Here is a 23,236-nt window from a genome sequence, read left to right on the forward strand (position 1 = left end):
GAGCATAAGCTTTCGTGGGTGAATGCCCACTTCGTCACCACGTCTGATGAAGTGGGCATTCACCCACGAAAGCTTATGCTCCAATACTTCTGTTAGTCTTAAAGGTGCCACAGGACCCTCTGTTGCTTTTCTCATTCTGATGTAAATCAGAAGTAACTTCGTTCACGTCAGTGGACTTGGAAGGGTGAATAAACCGTGTGAGAGGAGAGTCATTCCTGTAGTTTTGTTCTTGATTTTTTTATTATTACTTCACAAGTACTCCTGAAGAATTGCATTAATCTTCTTAAAGTAGTAACGTGAAATCCCTGCTGGCACAACCCTAACAGCCTAAAATAGTCGTGGGAAAGTATTCTGCTTGATGATATTGATTTTGCCCCAAGTGAGAAATGTAGCTGATCTCATCCACCACAGTCGTCATTTATTTTATTAATAACTGGACCCAAGTCAGTTTTAGCCAGATCTTGAAGCTTAGTAAATATCTTCTGCCCAAAATGTTTTATTTCCTCTCTTGCCAAGTCAAAATTCCTTTCCAAAATCTTTGTTCCATAACAACTAGAAAGTACTTAAACTGGGCCACGTAGATTCATACGAAGTATGAGATCCAAAAGGCATTGGACTTCAGAGAAATGAAAGGATCATGGCCTCTCCTCCTATTCAGTCTTTCCCATCTACTTTGGGGATGACTAGTACGATTAGGGTGTTAGCCTTGCTCACTCCTTTATTTAAGGGAAAGCAAGTATTGAAATTGTACTCAGCCTATGGGTTTGTGAGCAGGAAGGCTCCAGTTTGACCTCCCCAATCCTTTGCATCCACACGGGGACTAGGTAGTGTGAATAACTCGCACTTTCCCTACTTTAAGCTATAATTTGGTATTTTAAGATTTAAAATATTGTTTACTATCAGTAATATATAAAAGATGCCTGAGCCATGAAGGCCAGTTACATGTACAAATATCCATAATTACTGTGTTTGCCAAAGGAGTTTGCTCTGCCCAATAAGATAGAATTGGATTATTAATTATACCTTTTAAGATTTTAGGGTCTGAGCCAAAGCCCATTAAAGTCAAGGTCAGTCTTCCCATTGACTTTAGTGGGCTCTGGAGCAGGGAAATAGGGAATACATGCTGCATTGTTTTTAGAGGCTTGGCTGTAGGTTTATGTACTAAACAGAAGATATTCCGGTGTTACCCCAGGGACTGTTTGCCAAGACAGATGATTATTAATGATGTGCTTAATAATTTTATGTGTATCATTATTACAAAAATGTAATTCTTTTACCTCATGTTGTGTTAATATTGTTTTCCTTATCAAGAAGATACATGGAAGAAACCTTTGGCCAATTCGTAAACAAAACAGCTCAGTGTTTACTTACATTGCCTTTATGTGTTAGAAAAAGACCTGTTTTGTCCCAGTGGGACCAGCTTCAAAACAAAGTTCCAACAGAGAAGTTGACAAATATCCTTTACAGACTATTGTCTCAAGTAGAAGATTATTTTTTCCTGTTCTGTTTGTAGATAGTTGGTATATGATTAGCATATGCTTAATTTGCAGAGTAGTCTGTAAATGCCAAAATGTAATGCAACTGCAGCTGGGAGGAAGTCTCGTCAGATCAAATTGTAGCACAACAGAAATTGCTAGTGCATCATTGTTGCGTGCTTGATTATAAGCATTTTTTGTCTTTTACAGTGGATGTAGTACTTGTGAAATTGACTGTGCAAAAGTATACATATATTTTAGCAAAGATCACTTCCAAAACACCTTGTCCTGTTTTAAGTTGTTCAGGAGTCAATTTACATAGTGATGCTTGTCTTTTTTTGTTTTGTTTTTTGCACACTGTAAAGCACTATAGTTCCCAGAGGTTTTATAAGCTTTGTTTGCCATATTAAGAGGATAGAATGCACCTTACTAGGACTGCATGAGATCACAAGTGTTTTGTTCAGATCAGGAGGTTGGGAACAAAACGCAGTGCTGCAATTCCCATTCAAATGGGTGCAGTTCCCATTGATATCAGTGCTTGTGCCAAGGCAGAATTTTGATCTAGAAGTGAATCCATAGGATATTTTTCTAGTATATTGAAACCATCTCCAGGGTGACTGGATGGTACAAGGATTAATGGTGGGCTATGGAACCTGTCATCTCAAGGTCATCAGTTCAAATCCAGCACAGCTCAGTAGATTCAAACAGGCTGTTAGTGGCCTGTGTGAAATGAGTAGTTTTTGTCCCAGTTAGTAGTTGACTGACCATCATCATCTTAACTGGCTTCTTTGCAGGGCTTTGGAGCTGTGCTCTGGCTCCGCTCCAGCTCCAGGCAAAAACCTGCAGCTCCACTGCTCCGGAGCTGCTCCGCGCTCCAGCTCTGGGCTCTGCTCCAAAGCCCTGCTTCTTTGTTAGCAGTCTCACCACTTGGGTTGAGGACTGAATCAGCAGGTTGACTGCTCTGCCCTCATCCCTTCAGTGGTTCCTGCTGTTCAGGGATGAGAGAGATTTTCAAGGACACGTATAGACTTGTTTTTAAGGTCAGAAGGGACCATTGTGATCATCTAGCCTGACCACGATCTTAAGACAAGCCATAGATTTTCACTCAGTAATTCCTGCAATGAAGGGAATTATTCTTCTCTAATATGTAAGTGAACAGTTTACAGTACTGCTGTCCATGCTGTACATGTTCTATGGATAAAAAAAAATACTTCAATCTGCAGGAGGGTTTTCTTGAGCATATTTCACTAGCATTGAGTTCACTGCAAAATAAAAAAAGAAATTAGCAAACACATTAACGAGAAAGCGTGCCCAGATTATTTCAATGGCTCTACAGTTCCTCCCACCCTTAAAATTAAATCCAGATTAGACACTAACATTCAGTCCAATGTTCTTTATCCAAATATGAAATACAGTTGTTGATTTCATGATAGTTCCCCTGTCTTCTTTCCGTGGGGATGAAAGGAAAGTGTGCCCCATAGAGTTGAATTGGAAAAAATGTGACAGATCTGATATCAAAGGGATTCTGTCATTTAAAAAGGTTTTGTGCTCTGATATTCACAAAATAATGAAATGCCAATGTCTAGCATTTTGAACTGCTTAAATTCTTTTAAAAATTATACAATGTAGGCAAAGAAGAGAAAAACTCTTGTAAAAAATATTTTTGTATTTTATTACAATAGAGGGAGGAGGAGAACCAATAGGGTGGAGGGGAGGTCAATGCAGTATGAAAGCAATAGACCTTTCGACAGCTCACAGCCTCTTATCCTGTATTGACTCTAGTGATCCAGTAAACAGACTAAAAAATATTGAAAGAATTGCCTTACCTTAGATCCCTCTCCTTTTCAGAAGATCAAATGATTTAATATTTTTTCACAGTTAATATTTTTAACTTTTTACCTTTTGAGGCCCAGAGTTTTAAGAAATTCAGTTTGGGATCAATTTTTTTTTCTGCATCAAAACACAGCTGCTGTATAAGTTTCAAGTTTTCAGTATCTGTCAAGGTGGTTCTTAAACCTTTATGTAAGAGCTCTACACACGTGCCTTATGAACAAAATACTTTTTTTTACTGTAAAACACTCAATATAAAATCTATTACCTGTTTTTAAAAATCCTAGTGTAGTAATTTTGCTAATTATGTCCATATAGTATACTAAAAATAAGTAGATGTTCGAGGGGGGGGGGAATCTTGAAATGAGAAAACATTCTGTCAAATGCTGGGAAACCTTACATTTGTATCTGGCATGCATTGTGTCTGCCTTTCTCCACAGAGTGTTGGCATTGTCACTAGATAAGAATTAGACATGTTATGTTGTCCCCAACCTGTCAACTCTCTCCTTAATGAGTACTGTGAGAGTGGAAGCAAGGGCCATGTTGACATTTTGCTCTTAAACTTGATGTACTTTTCAAAAACTATTCTGTATACCCGGACGTGACATTTTGTGAGTCTATCTATTTTTATTGGCCATTTCCTATTCGCTAACTTCAGTATTGTAATAGTCAGTTATTAAATAGTAAGTGGGTGAAGAAGGCTTCCGTTTACATCTGTTTTGAACCTTCTGTTCCTGTGTAGGAGTCCACTGAAGCTGTCTAAATGCATGGCCTCAGACTCTGTACTTGTCTTTTAGTTCCGCTGCATTAGAAATGCTGTGCTGATTTCTTTTCATGCTTCATTCAGTATAAGAGCTTTATGTATCCATATGGGAATGCTTAATATAACATGCAGAACAAGTGAATGGTAGTTTCAAAACAAGAGCTACGCTAATGTTGAAAACATGTCAGAATGCAAATGACTCTTTTATGACATGTATTTGATCCTTCTAATCTTCAAACACTGCTTGTACTATTCTTGTTCAATGTCACTCCAGTGCCAAGATGTTTTGAATTTTTCTGCCTAAAAACTTTGCTCTTCTAAAAAGTCTATATATACGTATAAGAAGATTGGTGCAACTCCCCATGTCTCATACTTCTTTAGATAGCCTTTGAAATATGTGTTGCCCTCTGAACTTTCCCACCACTGTTCTTGAGAGCTATGCACTTTGATTCTGTCAAAAGGTGTGGAAATGAGGGCAATTATAATTATGTTTAATTTAGCTAGTAGACAAAGTCCCAATTAAAGAGTATTGTAAGGATGCCCTTAAATCCTTTGAACTATGGAGAAACGTTTATGTTGAAGTTTTATTATTTTATAATGCAACAAACTGTGTGAATGGTGCAGCACTGAACAAGAGGTTGTTAGTATGAGTTTTTATTTTATTTTCAGCATTTATCATTTCTCTTTTGGTAGCACTCGCAGTGTGCTAGATGCTGTCCACATGAACAGGTAAACACAGCTTCTACCTTGAAAAGCTCACTATTTAGGAAAACAATCAATATGTAAGGTGTGGTTGTATGTCCATGTGAGTACAGGTGCAGAAATATATTCACACACCATGATGTATGGTGCCTAACTGAAACAAACTAGAGTCATTCAAGGTGAAATTCACTCTGGCACAGGGGTTCCACACAAGTTTCTTTGCACCCAATAATTCCCAAATTTGCTGTCCTGGGAGAGGCTTAGAGCAGTGGTTGTCAACTGGGGGGTACATGGGATTGTCAACTGGGGGGCAGTGGTTGTCAACTGCGGGGTATGCAGCGGTCTTCCAGGGGTACAGCAACTCATCTAGATATTTGCCTAGTTTTACAAGACTACCTAAAAAGCACTAGTGAAGTGAGTACAAATTAAAATTTCATACAGACAATGGCTTGTTTATACTGCTTTATATAGTATTTGCTGAAATGAATGTGCAATATTTATATTCCAATTCCAATTAATTATATGGTAAAAATGAGAAAGTAAGCAGTTTTTCAGTGTGCTGTGACACGTTTGTGTTTTTATGTCTGCTTTTGTAAGCAGGTAGTTTTTAAATGAGGTGAAACTTGTGGGTACACAAAACAAATCAGACTCCCGAAAGGGGTACAGTCATCTAGAAAGGTTGAGAGCCACTGGCTGAGGAGAGAAGTGAAGGAGTGCCTTTCTCCCTAAAGGTTAGAGCTTTCCTCCCTTAACAACAAGCTGCATGCCCTCCAACAATATCAATATATTCCCAGTACAGCACTGGCTTTTGAAGTGCTGTGCTGGGTGAATTTTAAAGATGTATTTGGATTCTGTCTGCCAGTGCTATGTGGCCTGCAGGTCAATAGTTAAAATATCAACAAAGCTTTCCAGGGCTGTTGTTCCCTACTTTTTGTCTCTGTGACAGAGCCTGCATGAGAGAGGAATGGGACAGAGTAGCAGAGGGCAAGGCAGCTCTTTGAGCTACGCATGCCACTGCAGGAAAGCTGTTCAGCTGGGGTTGATGCGAGGGAATGGGAAACCTGGCTAGCAGATGGTTCCCTTTAAACTCCTGGCCCACCCACCTATTGTATGTTCCTGTGGTGGGCCAGGCAAAGAAGCCACTTAAGCAACACCCTCAGCCTTCCTTTACAGCTACTGCAAAAGCCCTGGTTATTCAATGATTTTGGATGCCCCCAGAGATAGTTAGTTAGATAATGAGGGTTTGGCTGTCATTATTTGATTACACCAGCCCTTAAATTCTCGGAGGTCGTGCATTATAAATAGTACACAGGTTATAGTGGACAACACAAGTCTGGAAGGATGTGGTCTAAGTGGTGGATCTGGGCAGAACTTAATTTATGCCTAATAATGTTTCATGCTTAATTGTAATTCATGGTTACTTTGTGAAAATATTATAGATTAATTTGATTTGTTCTGTAATGCGCAGTTACTTCTACATGGCTACTTTTCATTGGCAGAAGTTAACTCCAGTATCTAGGGCCTGGTTCTATTACCAGCTGTGCCACAGATCAACTACATAGCCACTGTAACAACCACTATAATTAATGGAGCTACTTGTGGACTATAGTGGTATCCAACATGAAGAAGGGCACCAGAATCTGGTCCCAAGAGATTATTGTTGTGCATATGGATCTCTCTTCATAGTCCAGGCCTATAGGACTGGTGTACTGCCTTAACTAAAGTTGATTCTTTTGAAGGAAGTATAGTTGGGTCCATGATTAGTAATGTCCCACTGACTTGACAAACTCGTAGTTTTGTGCTAAATCCTGGGCCTTCCAGGCTTGATTGCACTTCGTGATTTTCCCCAGTGTAGTAAAAATTAGGCCTTGCATGTCAATTTTTAAACTGGTTGTACTACATTTATTTAGGTATTCTGGGCAGATGGTAGCGGTGGGTATCATCTGGCAACATAGCTTAAGGTTGGTGGTGACTTCATGACCTGGTGTCAGAAGTGTAGCTTCCTCAGTAGCAAGAGTATCCCTTTGTACATTCTTATGCTGTGAAAGCTTCACACACTTAAATCAGCCATTGCAGCATTAATGTTGGAGACCTTTGAAAAAAGTGAAAGTATTTTAATATTGATAGATGACAGTGTGGCCAATTTCTTCTGCTGGGATTTGAATTGTGGACCTTTGAACTCCAAACTTGCAATTCGACCACATGAGCTGAATAAGATCTTTTGGAAGCTTATAGAATAAAGAGAGTTCATATCCTTCTTATAATTCTAGAGCAATTTCACTGAGATTTATAACAAGAGTTTAGGATTCCATCTACATTCCAAATAGAATAAAGAAGAATATATTTGTACTGTAGACAATTTTGAGTTATTTCACATCTAGTATATGCTAGTTGGGCACCTTCAATACTATTTGCCACTGATTAAAAGTCTAGTAATAGACCATATTCATCCCTGGTGTAACTCCAGGGGGTTTTGTCTGGCATAAATTTGACCCTTCAATTCAAGGCCCAATCGTGCCAACACTTGTGTGTGTACTAAACTTTAAGCACATGAGTTGACTTGTTGATCCAAATCTTCAGAATGCAAATTGGTACAGCTCCATCAAAATCAGTGGAGCTACACCAATTTTATATTAACTGAAGATTTAGCCTGTTGACTCCATTGATTCTATTAAGGTGCTTCAAGTTACATATGTGTATAAGTCTTTGCAGGATCTAGACCCTAGTCATTACTCATGAACACAGAAAATTGTTTCATGCACTTTCAATTCAGCTGGCAGAGCAGCAGTGGAAGAATGTGTGTCATAGCTGGAATATGAATATTTGTAAAACAAAGTGAATCATTAATGCAAGTTAAATGTTAAAAGCTGCATGGATTAAAGATATAACCAAGTGGAGTGGGATTGTGATTGGTAAATGCTGTAAAGCCAACTATTGTCGAAACAATGACTATATCTTATTGTATCACTGACATTTACTTTATAGAATGTGTAAAAACAGTATAAATAATGGTCATGTGGTTGTGATGGGAAATCTATGAAATAAAAGTTTTAGTTCAGAGGCTGGCATTCCATCCTCAACCTTACATTTTCTGGCATTGAGGTTTTGTGTTTTAGCCTTATCCAGCCATCATTTTTTAAAATTGCCTTGATTTTTTTTCTCTCCATAATTTCCTTTGTAGCCCCAATGTAATTTAAAGCTGCTCCCCCTTCCTCCCATTGGAATCCATATGGGTAGGGGCGGCTCTATGTATTTTACCGCCCCAAGCACGGCAGTCAGGCGGCTTTCAGAGGTCCGCTGGTCCCGCGCCTTCGGCGTACCCGCCGCCGAATTGCCACCGAAACCGTGGGACCGGCGGACCTCCCTCAGGCATGCCGCCGAAGGCAGCCTGACTGCCACCCTCACGGCGACCGGCAGGCCACCCCCCGTGGCTTGCCCGCCCCAGACACGCGCTTGGTGCACTGGTGCCTGGAGCCGCCCCTGCATATGGGAGGGGCAGCTCTATTTACACTGCTACCTTATCCCAAGTGCCTATTCCATCCCCCTATGCCACTGGGAGTGAACCAAGCTCATAGACTCTAGCCCTAATGGTTTTTATTACCTTGCTGTTTTTTCCTTTTGCATTGGCATCTGGTATATGTGATGGAAGCCAATGTGGCTAAGAAGTTACAATAGGTATGTGTGATTTCCAGTACTCAAATAAGCCAGAAAGATTGATTGTCAGACTATCAGATTTTTTTTCTTCACCCCTCCGGTCCATTTTATGAACATTCGTATCTAGAATATAAAAAAGATTGATAGTTATCTAACTTATTATCAGAAAGCAATGATCATGACTACAGAAATAAGATTTAATTGGATCTTTTGACACATTTTGTAAGTGCTATCACAATCCGTGGAATTTTTATTAGGTGTTTCTGATGATAGAGACTGATCCTGCAGGTGCTTAGACACATGAGGAACTTTAATGGCATAAATAGCCCCAGCAAAATCCATGGGACTCGCATGCCCAAGTGTTTGGGCCTTTATTTAAATGCGGTGCATGGCCCATTAATTTAAACATTGTGTTCTAAAAGTACTAGACTTGTTGGCTGTTGTGCGAGAACATCAATGTGTTCCAGCCACAGCACCCCAAGTGGCACTGTGCTGGGAATAGAATATTTGCCACCCCTAAATAGAATGCTCCTCTGTATGTCTCACTAATGAGGAGATTGCTTGCTAAGCTATTCTGCATAAGCTTAATTATTTGCTAGGATAAAAGTGATTTTTTTTTAATGGCTGCCTGCTATGTAAAGGAAAGTCTTAGATGGCCACAATGCCTGATATATACTTTCATTACAATCATATAAGGATTTATAGTTGGCTCCATACAAAATATTCACGTCAATGTCATAAGCAAAATAAAATAAAATTGCATACTGCCAGTGTACCTGCTCTTGCAAAATGTATTCAGATGAGTAGCACCATTGTACCCATTTCTGATGTCATTTACACCCATCTAGAATTTACTTACACTGGTAAAACAGAGATCAGGATCTAACCCATTGACTCAAGTGTGACTATTCATGAAAGCCAAGGTTGCAGGATTAGGTATCCTGTCCTAACTACTCCGCAGCATGTTGGTGTGAAGAAATATAGCGGGGGAGAGGTAAGCAGTGCCATGATCGCCTGCTTGGTGATTGAAGAGTATGCAATTAAACAGGGAAGCTTTCACAGAAAGTGGCTTCCTTGTTGTGGGTGCAATTAGTAAATCAATTTTATGCCTATTTTTTTTTGTACCTGTAGTTCACTGGCAGGTGTAACTACAGTAATTGCTCACAAAGTCGTCACAAAAACCTTAGCCTAGCTGAAAATAGGTTCTGTAAGGTTCATTAGGGGAGAATTAGGTTCTGTGGAAACAAAGACAAAGAAACTTAGCCCCCATAGAGACTAATGATGCAATAATCTTTTCTGTTTTTTGTTTTTTTAATGAACAGTTGAAGTGCACACAATCATATGGACCAATAGCAATTGTGGTGGTCAGAAATGGAACCCAGTTCCTTATCATGCCTCATTTATATCTGAAGCCCTCTTCTGGACAGTACATTTGGAAATGGACTTTTAATCAGGGTCAGGTTGTATCGATGAGAAGGGAGGTGAAGGGCTTGAAGAAAGCAGGAAGTGTGGATCTTAACAATTTTGTCGATTTGTGTTTTATTATTTATTTTATTTCTGTGGTACGTACAGAAAAGTGCCTGCAGTCTAAAGAGAAAAGAAAACAGACTGGAGGAGCAACACTTATACAGTTAAGTTAGCAAATATGAATAAATAGGACATGTAAAATATAATCTGTTTACTCCTCAAGTGCACCAAGGTCAGTAAGTTTCTCAGAGGTGAGTCTTCAGCAGTTATTTGTGTGTGTAGAGGGTGGGAACTTTATGGATAAGTTCAGGAAGCTTCTTCATCTTTTTCAAGGGGCAGCATGGAAGACCGCACAGAAATGATTGTACGAGAAGCTGATGAAGGGCATTTGAAGCTCACATCATTGGAGTAGAAGTGAATATGGGGCGGGGAACCTAGAATGAGACAAGAGTTGACAAGTAGGGAGAGTCATGCTGGGTTTTGAAGGCAGTAATAAGTGCCATACAATGTTGTTGTTTTTTCTTAAAGTAATTACAATAAACAATAATTGTACAAGACAGAATGAAGAAAGAGGTCACCAGCTGGCAAAACCAAGCCGTACAAGTGCAAGTACTAATAGCAGTGGTACCAATAATAAGTAGCTGAGGTCTTGGGTGCGTTTGTACAGCCCACACTGAAGCCCATGCTGCCAGAGCTTCACTGCTGTTAGCACCCACGCTAGCTTGGGTATGCCTATGCATGCTGCTGTCAGACTCCCCAGTTACAGTGTGGGCAGCAGTTAGGAGCCTACCTCCAAGTTAGGGTCATTTGGGCCTCTGAAAATCTCCTCCCAAAGAAATTCTGGTTCTGTTTCTCCCCCTAACTGCTTTTCATGTTTTTTTTTTAAATGACTAAAATTATTTTATACCACCATTCAGTCAATGACCATCATACTGGATCTTTCCAATTTGTCATAACATTTATACAGGCAACTGTCATAAAGACTTGTATCAATATGTAAACATATACACCTGAAACAATATGTCAGATGTCTGATTTTTAGAATTGCAAGCAATGAGTATAATGGAGCGTAAAGGTCTTAGGAGGTTGAGACTATCCCAAAATGAAATTTAAAAAAATCATTATACATTGGAAAAGTACCAATGTTATTTTGAAAAAATAATCTGAATTTACTCTAGTTGGAGTCCATGTCACCTAATGTTTGAAAATGACATCTGATCTAGCAAAACCTCAGATATTATTTTATAGCCCCAAACGTCTAAAATGAACAAATAAAATTTTATTTCACAGATCTTTAAATGTCCAACCAAAACTTCTATACTAATGATGAAGGCATAGTGGTAGATGGATAGAAGCTCACCTAAATTAAAGGTAAATATATAATAATATTATAACAGTTATGGAGCAATTAATGTTGAACCAGAATTCCAAAATGTAGCAACCCATTTAATGAATCTTGGCAGTACCCATATTGTTCCATTGTTAAAACCACCTTCACCAGTTTCCAGTTATGGGACAGACAATCTAAGCCAGGAACGGCATTCATCTAAATGCAGGCACTCAAAGAATCATCAGTAGTGATTACCTGATCCCTGGACGCTACTTAAGCCCAGGGTAAAAGACCCTTCTTTCCCCTCCTTATTATTGTGACAATAGAACATTTTGGCTAGATCCACAGCTTGTAGCTGCATTGAGTTCTGGTGAGGATTTGGTGCTTCTTTTTTTTTAATGAAGTGGTGATTATGTGTATTATGAATTTTTGATGATTAGGGTTGCCAGGTCAAAAGCTAATAACATCCACAACTTTCATGCCTTTCAAATGCATGCATGACACAAAAGGCCATGGATAATTTCTCCTGAAACAAGACCATAAAGAGAATTTAGAATCATCTTTAATATATTTGAGAGTACATTAGTCCTGCATCAAAGGGAATGGTAAAAGGTAGTGTTAATATGGTTGGATTTTAATTATTTTGAAGCACATAATTATTCTTCAGTTGACCGCACAGAAATGCTGGTATTTTTATTCTATTTAAAAAGGACACTCCACTGTAAGCATAGAGTGGTCAGTTATAGAGATGTTAAAAATGCATTGTATCCTTCTTTAGCATCAGTTGGATTAGTCAGAGTGAAGAATCTGAATTATGTTTTCAGTAATGTAAGAACCACTATTCTGGAATTAAATGAGTTCAGAGTTCATTAGGAGTTCTCCTTACACACAGCGTTCCTTATGTTTTTGCAATAAGACTGTTCATTGTCTTGATGACACATTAAATGCAATAATCACTTTCTCTCCCTTTTCAATTGACATTGGGTCTACTTTTCTATTAATATTAATGAGTTGTGTATGCTACAATGGGAGACTCAAACCCTATAGAGTTTCGTGATAAAATAAATCACCCTGCCTCAGCATTTTAGAGGTTTCAGTCTCTCTTTTTTCATAATTTAAGAGACCTGCTTAGTGTGCCAATAGTGGATATTTATGGCATTAAAAAGAAGCAGAAATGATAGTTACAACTTGGTCCAGACCAGTGAGCTGCTCTTTCTATTTGAAGGCTAGTTTATAAACATAATCAAAGGATTTTTTTTCTTAATAGATGCACAAGTGTTAGATGGAATGAGTGAAAAAATAAGAGGAACTAGTGAGTATTCATCAAGGATACTAAGAGGCAAAAGTGGAACAACGGAATGAAAAAGTAGATCTAAAGCCACTTATAAATGTAGTAGTCTGGCGCCATGAGAAGTAATTCTGGAAAGTTAACCAGCTTTATTTTATGCTGCTCTGTCTTCCCTGTCTTGCTACCATCTAGTGAATTCTGTTTAATTAGCTTTTAGCACCTGCACAAAATATAAAATCAAAACCAATTCTTTCCCCAATGGAAAAACCCTATAAAATCTAATAGTGAATAAATGGCCATAGACATTATTGTAGGAAAAGTATAGATGCATAAACATAAACTTTCTATAAATATTTATTTGAACCTAACTGAGAATTCTGTCCCTGCTATACATTTCCAGAGCTTGTTTAAATTTTTTATTGAAGGGATATTCTTGTCTGTTACATTCTGTAGGATTTTTCCATAAGGATTTATTTTCTTACTGCCTGTGCTGAACTCACATTGACTTCAGTGGGAGTGTTTCCTGTGTAAGGGCTGCAGGTTTGAGCCCTTTTCTTATTAACTTAACCTAGTAGGCAGACACAGGAACAGTATTAATCAGTGATTATTCCTGAGAATAAGGAAACAGTCGGCATTATTTACTATATTGGAATGAGAAGCACTGCTGAAGCAAAGGAAAGCCAGGTCTAAAACCTCTACCATTGCTTTGGTAGTTTCAGAAGTTTGGTTTCCTATTGTCTAGCCTCAGGTACTATGGTTAAGGGGGCCATATAAGTACCTAACACAGATAGCCAAACAAAAAATTGCCACCGTTTCTTTAAGATCTCAAGGTTACAATGCCTTTCTTTTGGAGTTTAATGGTTCAGACAGCCACATGAGCAATAGTACTTAAACAGACCTTTCATCCAAGGACTACAGAGCATTTACAAACATTAATACATCTGAGAAGTAGGTAATTACTCATAGTTACAGAGGTCTCTCTACACTGTGATACGATGACCTAGGTTTCAACCACATCAGTGGCTTCAGGAGTAGATCTCCCGTGGCAGAAAGTGTATTGAAAGAGGTAGGCATTTGTTGCTCTGAGGTGGCCATTGCCAAAGTGGATGCTGCAGACAATAAGGTTTGCAGGAATGGGCCAGGTCATGCTAGAAATCACACCTACTATTTATCTTGGAAGACTATCTAGGGGAGGGAGGGCAATGGTGTTGCTACCTGCCTTCATCAGGAATGAATTCTCCCCACCAGGAGAGGAGATTAGTTGAGCATCTTATTTTAGACTTGATAGAACCTAAATGTAAATCTGGGATTCCAGACTACACTGAGAAGACAAATCATGTTAAACTATGCTAGCCTGAAGTATGTTCAGGATCATTTGATTCCATTAACAGGGTGTTTCCCGCTGTTACTAGGAACTGTGTGTATTGAATATGGCCATGTAGGAAGCTGACCAGCAAAGTGACCACCTACGTTTCAAAGAAACAAAAGGCAATTTGATGAAAAATAGAGGCTAAGCTTATTTGTAAGGGGCATGTTTCACTTGTACTGTGCATCATTTTGCAGCACAAGATCATACCTTTGTATAACAGTGTTTGATTCTCTGTATGACTGCTGTTAAGATATGGGATTATATTGATTTCTAGACAGATATGAAACACAATGTACCATATGAGGGACATCCCTTATAATAAGGGACTAGTCATCTTTCTATTTGCAATTAAATGTTTCAGTCCGAGAAAGAGAACTTTCCCTCTACACAATTTATTTACAGAAATACATGAGACATTTGTCTTTTCAGATGTCTCTAGGTTTGCCTGTGGGTCACTCCTTTTAACATAATAGTTGTCAAGAAACCCTTAAAAAGAATACATATTTTTGACTGTAACATGCCATTACTGGTTACTGTATGCATATCTCTTAGAATTGGTAATAGTTGATTCTTCCCTGTATGCTGTAATGAAAACATACCTTTAAGTGAATGATTTTCTAGTTTCCTTGCTATACTTAGTGGTTTTGTCCTTTTTTGGGAGTATAGTAGCTATGGTGTGAGAATGATAGCAGCAAATCGGTAGGGTGCTACCTGGATTTAGATAGGGTCACATTATGTAGATATCATAATTTGTAGCGATTATATTGAGGATTTCCATTAGCAGAAGCTATTGCATTCACCGAGGTTCTGAATTAAACAGAATGATTGTTTGCAGGTGTAATTGTAAAATTCTCTTGTTGAATTTATGATGTATAATTCCAGTGTTCTGTATTTAGAATGAGCTTGAAACTATTCTCCTGACCGATGCAGTAATTAAGGTATTCAACTGTGGTTTTCAACTACACCTCTACCCTGATATAACGCGACCCGATATAACATGAATTCGGATATAATGCGGTAAAGCAGCGCTCCAGGGGGGCGGGACTGCACACTCCGGCGGATCAAAGCAAGTTCAATATAACGCAGTTTCACCTATAACGCAGTAAGATTTTTTTGGCTCCCGAGGACAGCGTTATATCGGGGTAGAGGTGTATATGGTCTGGTTTCTAAATTCACAACTAAAATTTCATGGTACATCATGGATTATTTATGTTTGTCAAACACATGCACCTGGTGCAATACAAACAACATTTTCAGAGTTTTTGTTTTTAAGTGCACTAATCAGAATTATAGTGTTCTTTGCACAGATTGCAGGCTTAATGTTGGATTACTAATATCCTGTAACATAACAGAAGTACATAAAAATACAAATGTTTTAACACTACTTCATTGTTCAATGTGCTTAAAGTTAATGCGTGCCTCTTGCCTACATGTACTATAGATATCGACACACACCTTTCATCTTTGTTCTTGTTTTTTGTCTGTTTTATGCATGAGAAAGTTCTTGTTTTCTACTATGTGCATGGCTGCGTTTTTTAACTAGAGTCCTGTGTTTGTACTGATTGCTTTTTTTGCATGCAAATTACAGAATGTCATGGAAATTGGATAGCTCTGAAAAAAGGAAAGATAATACTGAGTTCCAACTGTCTTGTGTTTGTGCATAACTATGTGGAATACATGATATATGGAAATATTTTCATTACGGCCTTTGACTTTTCTTCTGCTGTATTTTTTATTACTTGCTAAGAGAGAAGGGCAATTTTTTTCTGTTGCAAAAAATGATGAATCTCCTTACATGTTAATGGTACTTGTGTTGGCATGGAATATGGAAGGGAATTATTAAACCTTAATTCCATTATTCTTAGTTTTGATTGTAAGATGTTAGTTGCCCTGCCTATGCTGAGACTTGAATAGCCTGTGTTTTAAATGTTACTTTTGTATAGATTGTGTGACATCCTAGTCCCACTGAAGTCAATGGAAAACGTAGCTCCCATTGACTTAAGTAGGGCCAAGATTTCACCCGTTGTTTCTAAAGCCCACTTTGGGACTTTCATATTTTTTAATAAATATATCAGCAGGTGGTCAAAGAAAGGTTACAGGGAATTTTAAGTCCACAGCTGTATTTAAATTGGAATATAATAAATGAGTCCAAAAAAAAAAAAAAGCCAAACCCATGCTTGTCGTTTTTAAGCAGGAGCTAAGATGGTTGGACTCAGAACTTTGATTTTACTTTTCACAGAAAATTTTCTCTTCACCAATTGTCAAGATATTTGTCAGCAACATTATTTCATTAAATATGAGAGCTAATTTGGTTTTAGGTTGTTATGGTCACCACCTCTTCAAATTTAGAAATGAAGGCGATAAATATATGTTTGTGGTGGGTATGCTTTTAGTAAACATTTCCTTTAATTCTTGATTATTTTTTTTTTAATGTAAAGTATCAGGCACTATTTGCCTCTCATGCTAGATGTTTCTAATAGCCATACCCTAGAGGAGAGATTTTGCTATAAAGTTTAAAAAACAGAACAAAAATGTGTTAGTTGAACTTCCCCCTCAAATGTTTTTCTTGAAACATCCTTGGAAATTTAATATTGACTATTTTTTTTCCTCAGTCTTGTATATTCTTGAATTGTCTTTTTTTTTCCCTCCATTTTCTCCATTCTCAATCCTAGGTCCCCTTACAAAGAAACAGACAGATGATTTAGGTGATAATGACGGTGCTGAAGATGAAGGTATTTTTTTTTTGCCGCCAAACTGATTTGCATGACAAGGATCCCTGAAAATCTTTTTCTCCCCTCTTTTTTTAACTTCTTGTCTTTTGAAGATTTTTTTTATTCCCATTTTTGATGTGTTTTGTCTTCTTGCTTGTTGTTTATATATATATATATTTTTAATTCTTTTAAAAGAAAGAATGTTGTTAAGTTTTACATTTTTATGCAAACGAGTAACAATATTTAAAGACGAGGGGTTTTGTTTTCTTGAAATGGACCTTTGATATGTTTCATCCCACCTTTTGACTGAATTTTGTCCATACTATTTGAACTAACACTTTTTTTTAAGTCTCTCTCTGTACACCTTTTTGCATGTTTTCTAACCCTCTGTATTTATATATTTCACCAAATACAAAGATATTTCTTTCACCAACTGATCTCAGTTTGATAAACATAGAAAATATTGTGTTTATAAAGAGAAAATGTTAGAAAGCTCTTACAAAGTGTCTCTCAAGCAACTGAATTTTCAGTACAAAAGCACAAAAACCCTTCCCTTCTGCATTATCATGTCAACAAATGTAAGCTCAGATACCTAATCTCACTCGGACAAGAGGCCTGGCACTTAAATTGTAGCCAGATTTTCAGCTACTGTATATTGGCCTCATTCCATTGAATTCAGTGGAGTTGAGCAGATCTTCACCAATTTGATGCGGTCCATTATGTTTTTACTATTACAAAGATCTACAGTTGTCTGGGCTGATGTTATTGAACACATTAACAAACACTATTACAAATAGGTAGTATGAAAATGTTGAACACATTACTTTTGTTTATGAATTATAAACATTAATCATATAAGTCTAAGACTTTTTTTCATATTGGAAACTAACAACATGCAAGCACTGGTAACTAGGACTATTTCTCTCAAGCAGTGTAGCCCATTTCTGTTAAGTTTTATAGTTCTAGATCTCATCTATTTTGTTTATTTTCAAAGAGAAAATTGAGGTGCTGTTTAGAAACTGCCAATGTTGTTACCTCATCCCTCTCTTATCTGCTTGTTGGTCAAGTACCATTGCATGAAAGATAGAATAACTGTAACTACAGAGCTCTACCACTTTCCTTTTCATTAACACTAAAGAAAAAGGGGTACCATCTATTAATGGATGCTCATATTTTTCTTCAAATAGCTTCTGTGCAGAGATGAGAAAAATGAGTATTGTATCACCTGACTTGCTTAGATTCACGTGATCTGATTTTATTCACTTATGTTAATCCTGTAACAATACATTTTGATATTAAAAATATTAGCAGGGGCAAAGATTGCAACTAAATCCCAGTAGTTCTGACTACTGGCACACATTTACCTGTATTGCAAGATTTTGCCACTAGTATTCGACTGGCAGCTCCTATCCCAACACCCTTCTATACATTTAATGATAAAGTTGTTGCCCATCCCCATTCCGGTCTGTGTGCCATTGGCGTGTTCTGTTGCCCAACTCCCATTCAGGACTGAGAGTTTTTTGACCCCAAGATGGTCCAATATGTGAGTGGTGTATCCTTTTCCAATAGTTGCTTGAATTTTAGAATTTACAGTTAAATCTCTAGTGAGATACATTTAAAAGCAGAATATTCAGACAGGTGGTTAAATTCAGCTCAGAGTGGTAGTGACAGAGCAGTGACTATCAAATGGAAGTTCAGTAGCTTATGTTAAATGAATTTCATGGTCTCATCCATTTTTGGTGGACATGTTGTCCATACAACCACCAGTATTGGCAGTCTGAGGAGAGGAGCGAAAGATTGTAAGGGTGTAAAGTTGAACTGAAAGGGGATAATTAATTACAACTATAACTAATTATTTTAGTTTATGGGACTGGGATTTCAGTCCCTCTGGCATCAGGGATGAAAATTGTACTCCCCTGTTTTGTGCTAGTGGGAGCAGATAGATCTGGGGGATTCATCCTGAGGTAAGGGTAGACACTGTTTACTCCTCCACCTTCCTCAAAGATTTCAAAAGGGACAGATCAACTATATATTCCATTGGCGAGCCACAGTCACTATGGAGAATACACAGGAGAAGTGCTGAATTGGTGCATTTCCTACATGCTTTGGTACTGGGCTTCCACAGCCAGATAACTCTGAGGTAGCAGACAACTTGCACTGCTGTGACCTCATCTCCTCAGGCTAGACTTTCCAGCTCCAGGGTCCTATGGTCTAAGTTGCACAGGCAGGATTGAAACCCCCCCGCAAACCTCAAATTAAATTTACTTGGGGCAGGGTGGGTAAGCAAATAAAACAAAAGAACAGCCTCCTCTTCCCCACACCCTCCAAAAAAGCAACCCAAGATGTCAATATATCAAACCATGTGCCAACCTTACCCCCAGGTTTCCCTTGACAAATTCTGCAATACAGTTACTTGTGGTCAGTGCAACCATCTGCAGAGGACTGAACATTTAGGGGTAGCAAAAACAAATATAAAAATAAATAAGTTACACACAAAAAACCCTATTCAGATTGGGCTGGCCATGGCAAGGAGGGCTGTGCTGCATAATTGTACGGTCCCTCTCACATAATTTAAGTATAATGTGTTGCAAAGAGCACAGGACCTTGCCTATGTTTCTTTAGAGGCTCAATGAGCCCTTACCAAGAGCCTGGATCATAGCCACCTGGCTTAAGCGACCACACAGTACTCCCTATGGAGTCAGTCTCTCACTTTAATTAGCAGCAGATTTCAATATAAAACAGTATTAAATAATCCCCAGTCCCATGTACTACGTGTTACTACTACAGCATCAGCATTCTCAAGCGTTGCCAGCCCAGGGACAAAGGAGACTGGGATCAGTAATCAAACTTGGGTCTTCTGTATGTGCTACAACCATTAGGCCAGCCTTAATGAGATCATTTTTCATTTTTGTTTTCAGAAGACCCAAAGGCACTAGTGCACATTACAGGCTAATGATCTGCAAATTTGCAGTTTAAAAAATGAAGGTGTTTTCAAGTCCTATGAGTGTAAAATGTGCGCAAAGTCAGAAGTTATGTAAACTTCTTTGCTTTCCCATTTTGTTTGCATTCTTGCAACTGTATAACCTTTATATGTCTTAACAGGCCAGCATCTGTCTCACAAGAGCTATACTAAACGTTTTGCCTTGTCTAGACTTGGACATTTTCTTGCCTGTTTTTGAACAAGGTAGCTGCACTTGTGTTACCACTGAGCTGTGGTAAAAACACCTGTGATGCATGTAGCATTAGTGAATCCGCACCTTTGCTGACAAATGGGTAAGAAATATCTAGTGTAGATACAACATTAAACTAAGAGTTGCTCAGGCAGTGAATAAACTAGCTTCCCAGATCTGGAAACCTGGTTTGGGTTAAAAATGTAAAGGATTTGAATATTTTCATCCTAGTCGCCTTCTATTTTTTGTTTAGTTCATAAAATTAATTTAGTTTAATCTGGATTTATATTAAAAAGTACCTATCCATTAGGCACTTTTGGTACATATACATTAAAATAATTATTAGTAAAATCCTCAGCTGGAATTGTGGCCCAGAGTACTAGGTGCTGTACAAACATATGAAAACTCAGTCACCAATGGACTCCCCTCGTCCATCAGAAATCCTATGCACTGTGTAGCTCACCTATCTTTCTGTCTCACTTCATCACCACGGTATCAGAGCAGCTCAAAATCTTTAATGTGTTTATCCTCACAAACTTCCTGGTAGGAAAGTGTCTCACCCATTTTACAGATGGGGAACTGAGGCATGGAGAAGCTAAGTGATTTGCCCGAGGTGACACAGGAAGTTTATGGGAGAGCAGGGAATGGACTCTAAGGCTAGCCCTTCTCCACCACTTTCTCCAAAGTCTGGGAGAAGAGATAGACATTGCATCATGTTCTGAAAGTCAACAGACTGAAGCTCTATTGTACCAAGAAGGGAAGTGAATTCCAGGACTGTGTATTTCTGGTGAAGAGCCCTCTACCAGCCTCAGTGTTTTAAAAGTAAGCTAGGGGACTGCTAACTCAACCCTCTCAGCAGATCTCTATTGCCATGGTAGCACAAGAAGAAAGGCGTTCTCTTGGGTAGCTTTATCTCAAACCATTTGACTTTAGAGAACAGTATATAGTAGTATACATTTGTTTATATCACAAAACAACCACATGCTTCAGCATAATTACAGTCCCAGCCAGGCTGGAAAAGCGTAAATGTTGCAATTTAGGATGGAGAGTCTTTGACTGATATACACAGACAGCACAGTGCCTGCTCACACTGTCACCTAGGCATATTAGTTTTTCATTCCATGAGCATCAACATTTCAGAGTAAAAAATTTATTTGCATGTTAAATTTTTCAGTGAATATTTTCCCCCTCTGACTGAGAACTTCTGTTCAATCTACATTGAATTTTTACAATGGTGTTGCTAACACTTCAAAATATAGGTAGTAAAAATTCTGACAGCCTCTTAATTATATCCCTACCAACCATTGGTAGTATGGTGAAGGGTCTGTCAGTTTTTGCAGTACTAACTTTCATCTTTCAGTAGTTTATAAGTTACTACTGACTTGGTTACGGAGTCCTTCTCTAATTAAAACCTTATATTGCTGCCATATTAAAGGCCTATCAGAATTACAACTCTTGCATTTCATACTACTTTGCATCTCTTACATTTATACAGTGCCTTTCATACAAAAAGGATCTCAAAGCACTTTGCAAATTCAGCAATTGCTATATAGGGATCACTTCATCCATCACTTAAATACAGCCACCTCTCAGGTGAAATGTAGCCAGTGGCTTAACAAGAGTATACAGCAAAATGACCCAAAAGCTTAAGATAGGAGCTGAAGAAGCATACTACAGTCAACTGAAATTTGAGGGGGTATTTAGATAGGCTGAATGTAATTAGAGGGTTGGAATTTTGTCAGAAGGTTAGGATTAAACACTCGCATTCTTAAGAAAAGTGCAATAGATTCTTTAATGATCACAAGCTGTCAGGCATTCAATTTGACGACACATCTAAAAGATGTGATTATTTTTAATGGAAGTTTGCATAATAAGATTTTCAGTGACACTGGCTTACACTATTAAAATAACTATAGATGTATTTAGTGTCTCATAGATTTGAACTCAAAGTAAAATGGCTTCAAAGGAGGTTTTAAACTGTGAAAATAGTTGCATTGACTGGTGCCATTTTCTCGTTATGCAAAATTTGTTAGAAAATTATTTTGGAATAGCTAAAACAGTACATATGTAGAATCTTGCTAAGTACGAAGTACATGGATTCCTGAGCAGCTAGTTTGCTTGTAAAATCTTCTTAACAGTTTTCAACAATAACATGTTCAAACCCAAATGGACCTGAGATGGTAAATAAAAATGTCACATATCTCTATAATGTCAAAGTGAGACTTTTAAAAGGACCCTGGAACAAATGAAACTTTATGACATTTATTTCTGAAATTAGTTATTTATTCTTTGTGCATTACTGTCGTGCCCAAAAACCCCATTCAGGATTGATGCTCCATTGTGCACTCTAGGAACACAGAATAAGACAGCCTCTTCCCTGAATGATTTAATCTAATTAACAGCAGAGATAACAAGTGGTTGTAACAAACATTAAGAAGAAATGGGGGTTGGAGAATGATGGAAACCATAATAAGAGCATGTATTTACATAGACCATATAAATAAAATAAATATCAGACGTACCCACTACGCATCTACTTAGACAGTATCAGTTGGCAATTTAAGACCAAATAAATCACGGTATCAAGGCAAAACGCAGGTATGAATAAATGAAGGGAGTGAGATGCCTGGAGTCAGGGAGGATTTTGAATAGAAATGTCCCATATACATTTCTTTTGAAAATTTCCACACTTCTTGTCAGAAACTCCAAACTCTTGGTAGAAATACTAAACTTGTAACCTGATTCTGCAGGCCTTATTCACACTGAGACTACTCGCATGAGTAACTACTACTCAGCATGAGAAAGGGTTATGGAGCAGGCCCTTAGTGGCCAAGTCCACCACGGGTGACTTCAACAGAGTACGCTATGGATAAACCTGTTCCCTGATTCACTCAGAATTAAATTCTGATTTCACGAAATCTGCAAAGGTATACCTGAATGTAGAATTTGGACCGCTGTCTAGACATTGCAATGTATTAAATTGAAGATATTCTAATGTCATGCAGTTTACTGACCACACTGCAATACTCTGGCACGATGGGCTGATATCGGCTCAGAGGTTAGAGATGGAAAACACCTGTCAGGTCATTTAGATGGGATTTTCAAAAGTAGCTAAGGGAGTTAAGTGCCCAAGTCCTTTTTGATTTCAGTGGGAGTTGGGCACCTAACTCCAATCCAAAACTTTTGAAAATCCCACCCTTAATCCTTCTTCATACCAATACAGACTTATTCTTACACAATATTTTTACTACTTTGTCCACTCTAATTTTTAAAGGTGTCAAACAATGGAGCTTACACCAGTTCCTTGGCCACATATTTCAAGGTCTAATGTAATTCGTTAGATAGTGATTCTTCCTACAGCCTACATTTCTGCTTTCTGAATTTCATACCAGTTAAATTATTAACTTCTAGTTAATAATAAACTCTTGTCCCACATAAACAACTCCTCTCTATCCCGAATGTTTACACCTATCAAAT

General features: G+C 38.0%; 1 protein-coding gene across 7 annotated transcripts in view; it reads left to right on the forward strand.

The window, feature by feature from the left end:
- The window catches only part of NLGN1 (neuroligin 1), a 456,846-nt gene that overhangs the window by 123,451 nt on the left and 310,159 nt on the right, over nt 1–23,236 (forward strand). For 3 of the 7 annotated variants that reach the window (XM_024221191.1, XM_026649867.1, XM_024221207.1), the window contains one exon: nt 16,551–16,610. The exons of the other annotated variants lie outside the window; for them this stretch is intronic. In XM_024221191.1, coding sequence (XP_024076959.1) covers nt 16,551–16,610 — 60 coding nt within the window. The remainder of the gene's footprint in view (nt 1–16,550; nt 16,611–23,236) is intronic. 7 annotated transcript variants of the gene reach the window in all.

The sequence above is a fragment of the Terrapene carolina genome, unplaced genomic scaffold, assembly GCF_002925995.2.
Source record: "Terrapene carolina triunguis isolate 2854851 unplaced genomic scaffold, T_m_triunguis-2.0 Scaffold88, whole genome shotgun sequence".
In the NCBI taxonomy this organism is placed as follows: domain Eukaryota; kingdom Metazoa; phylum Chordata; order Testudines; family Emydidae; genus Terrapene; species Terrapene triunguis.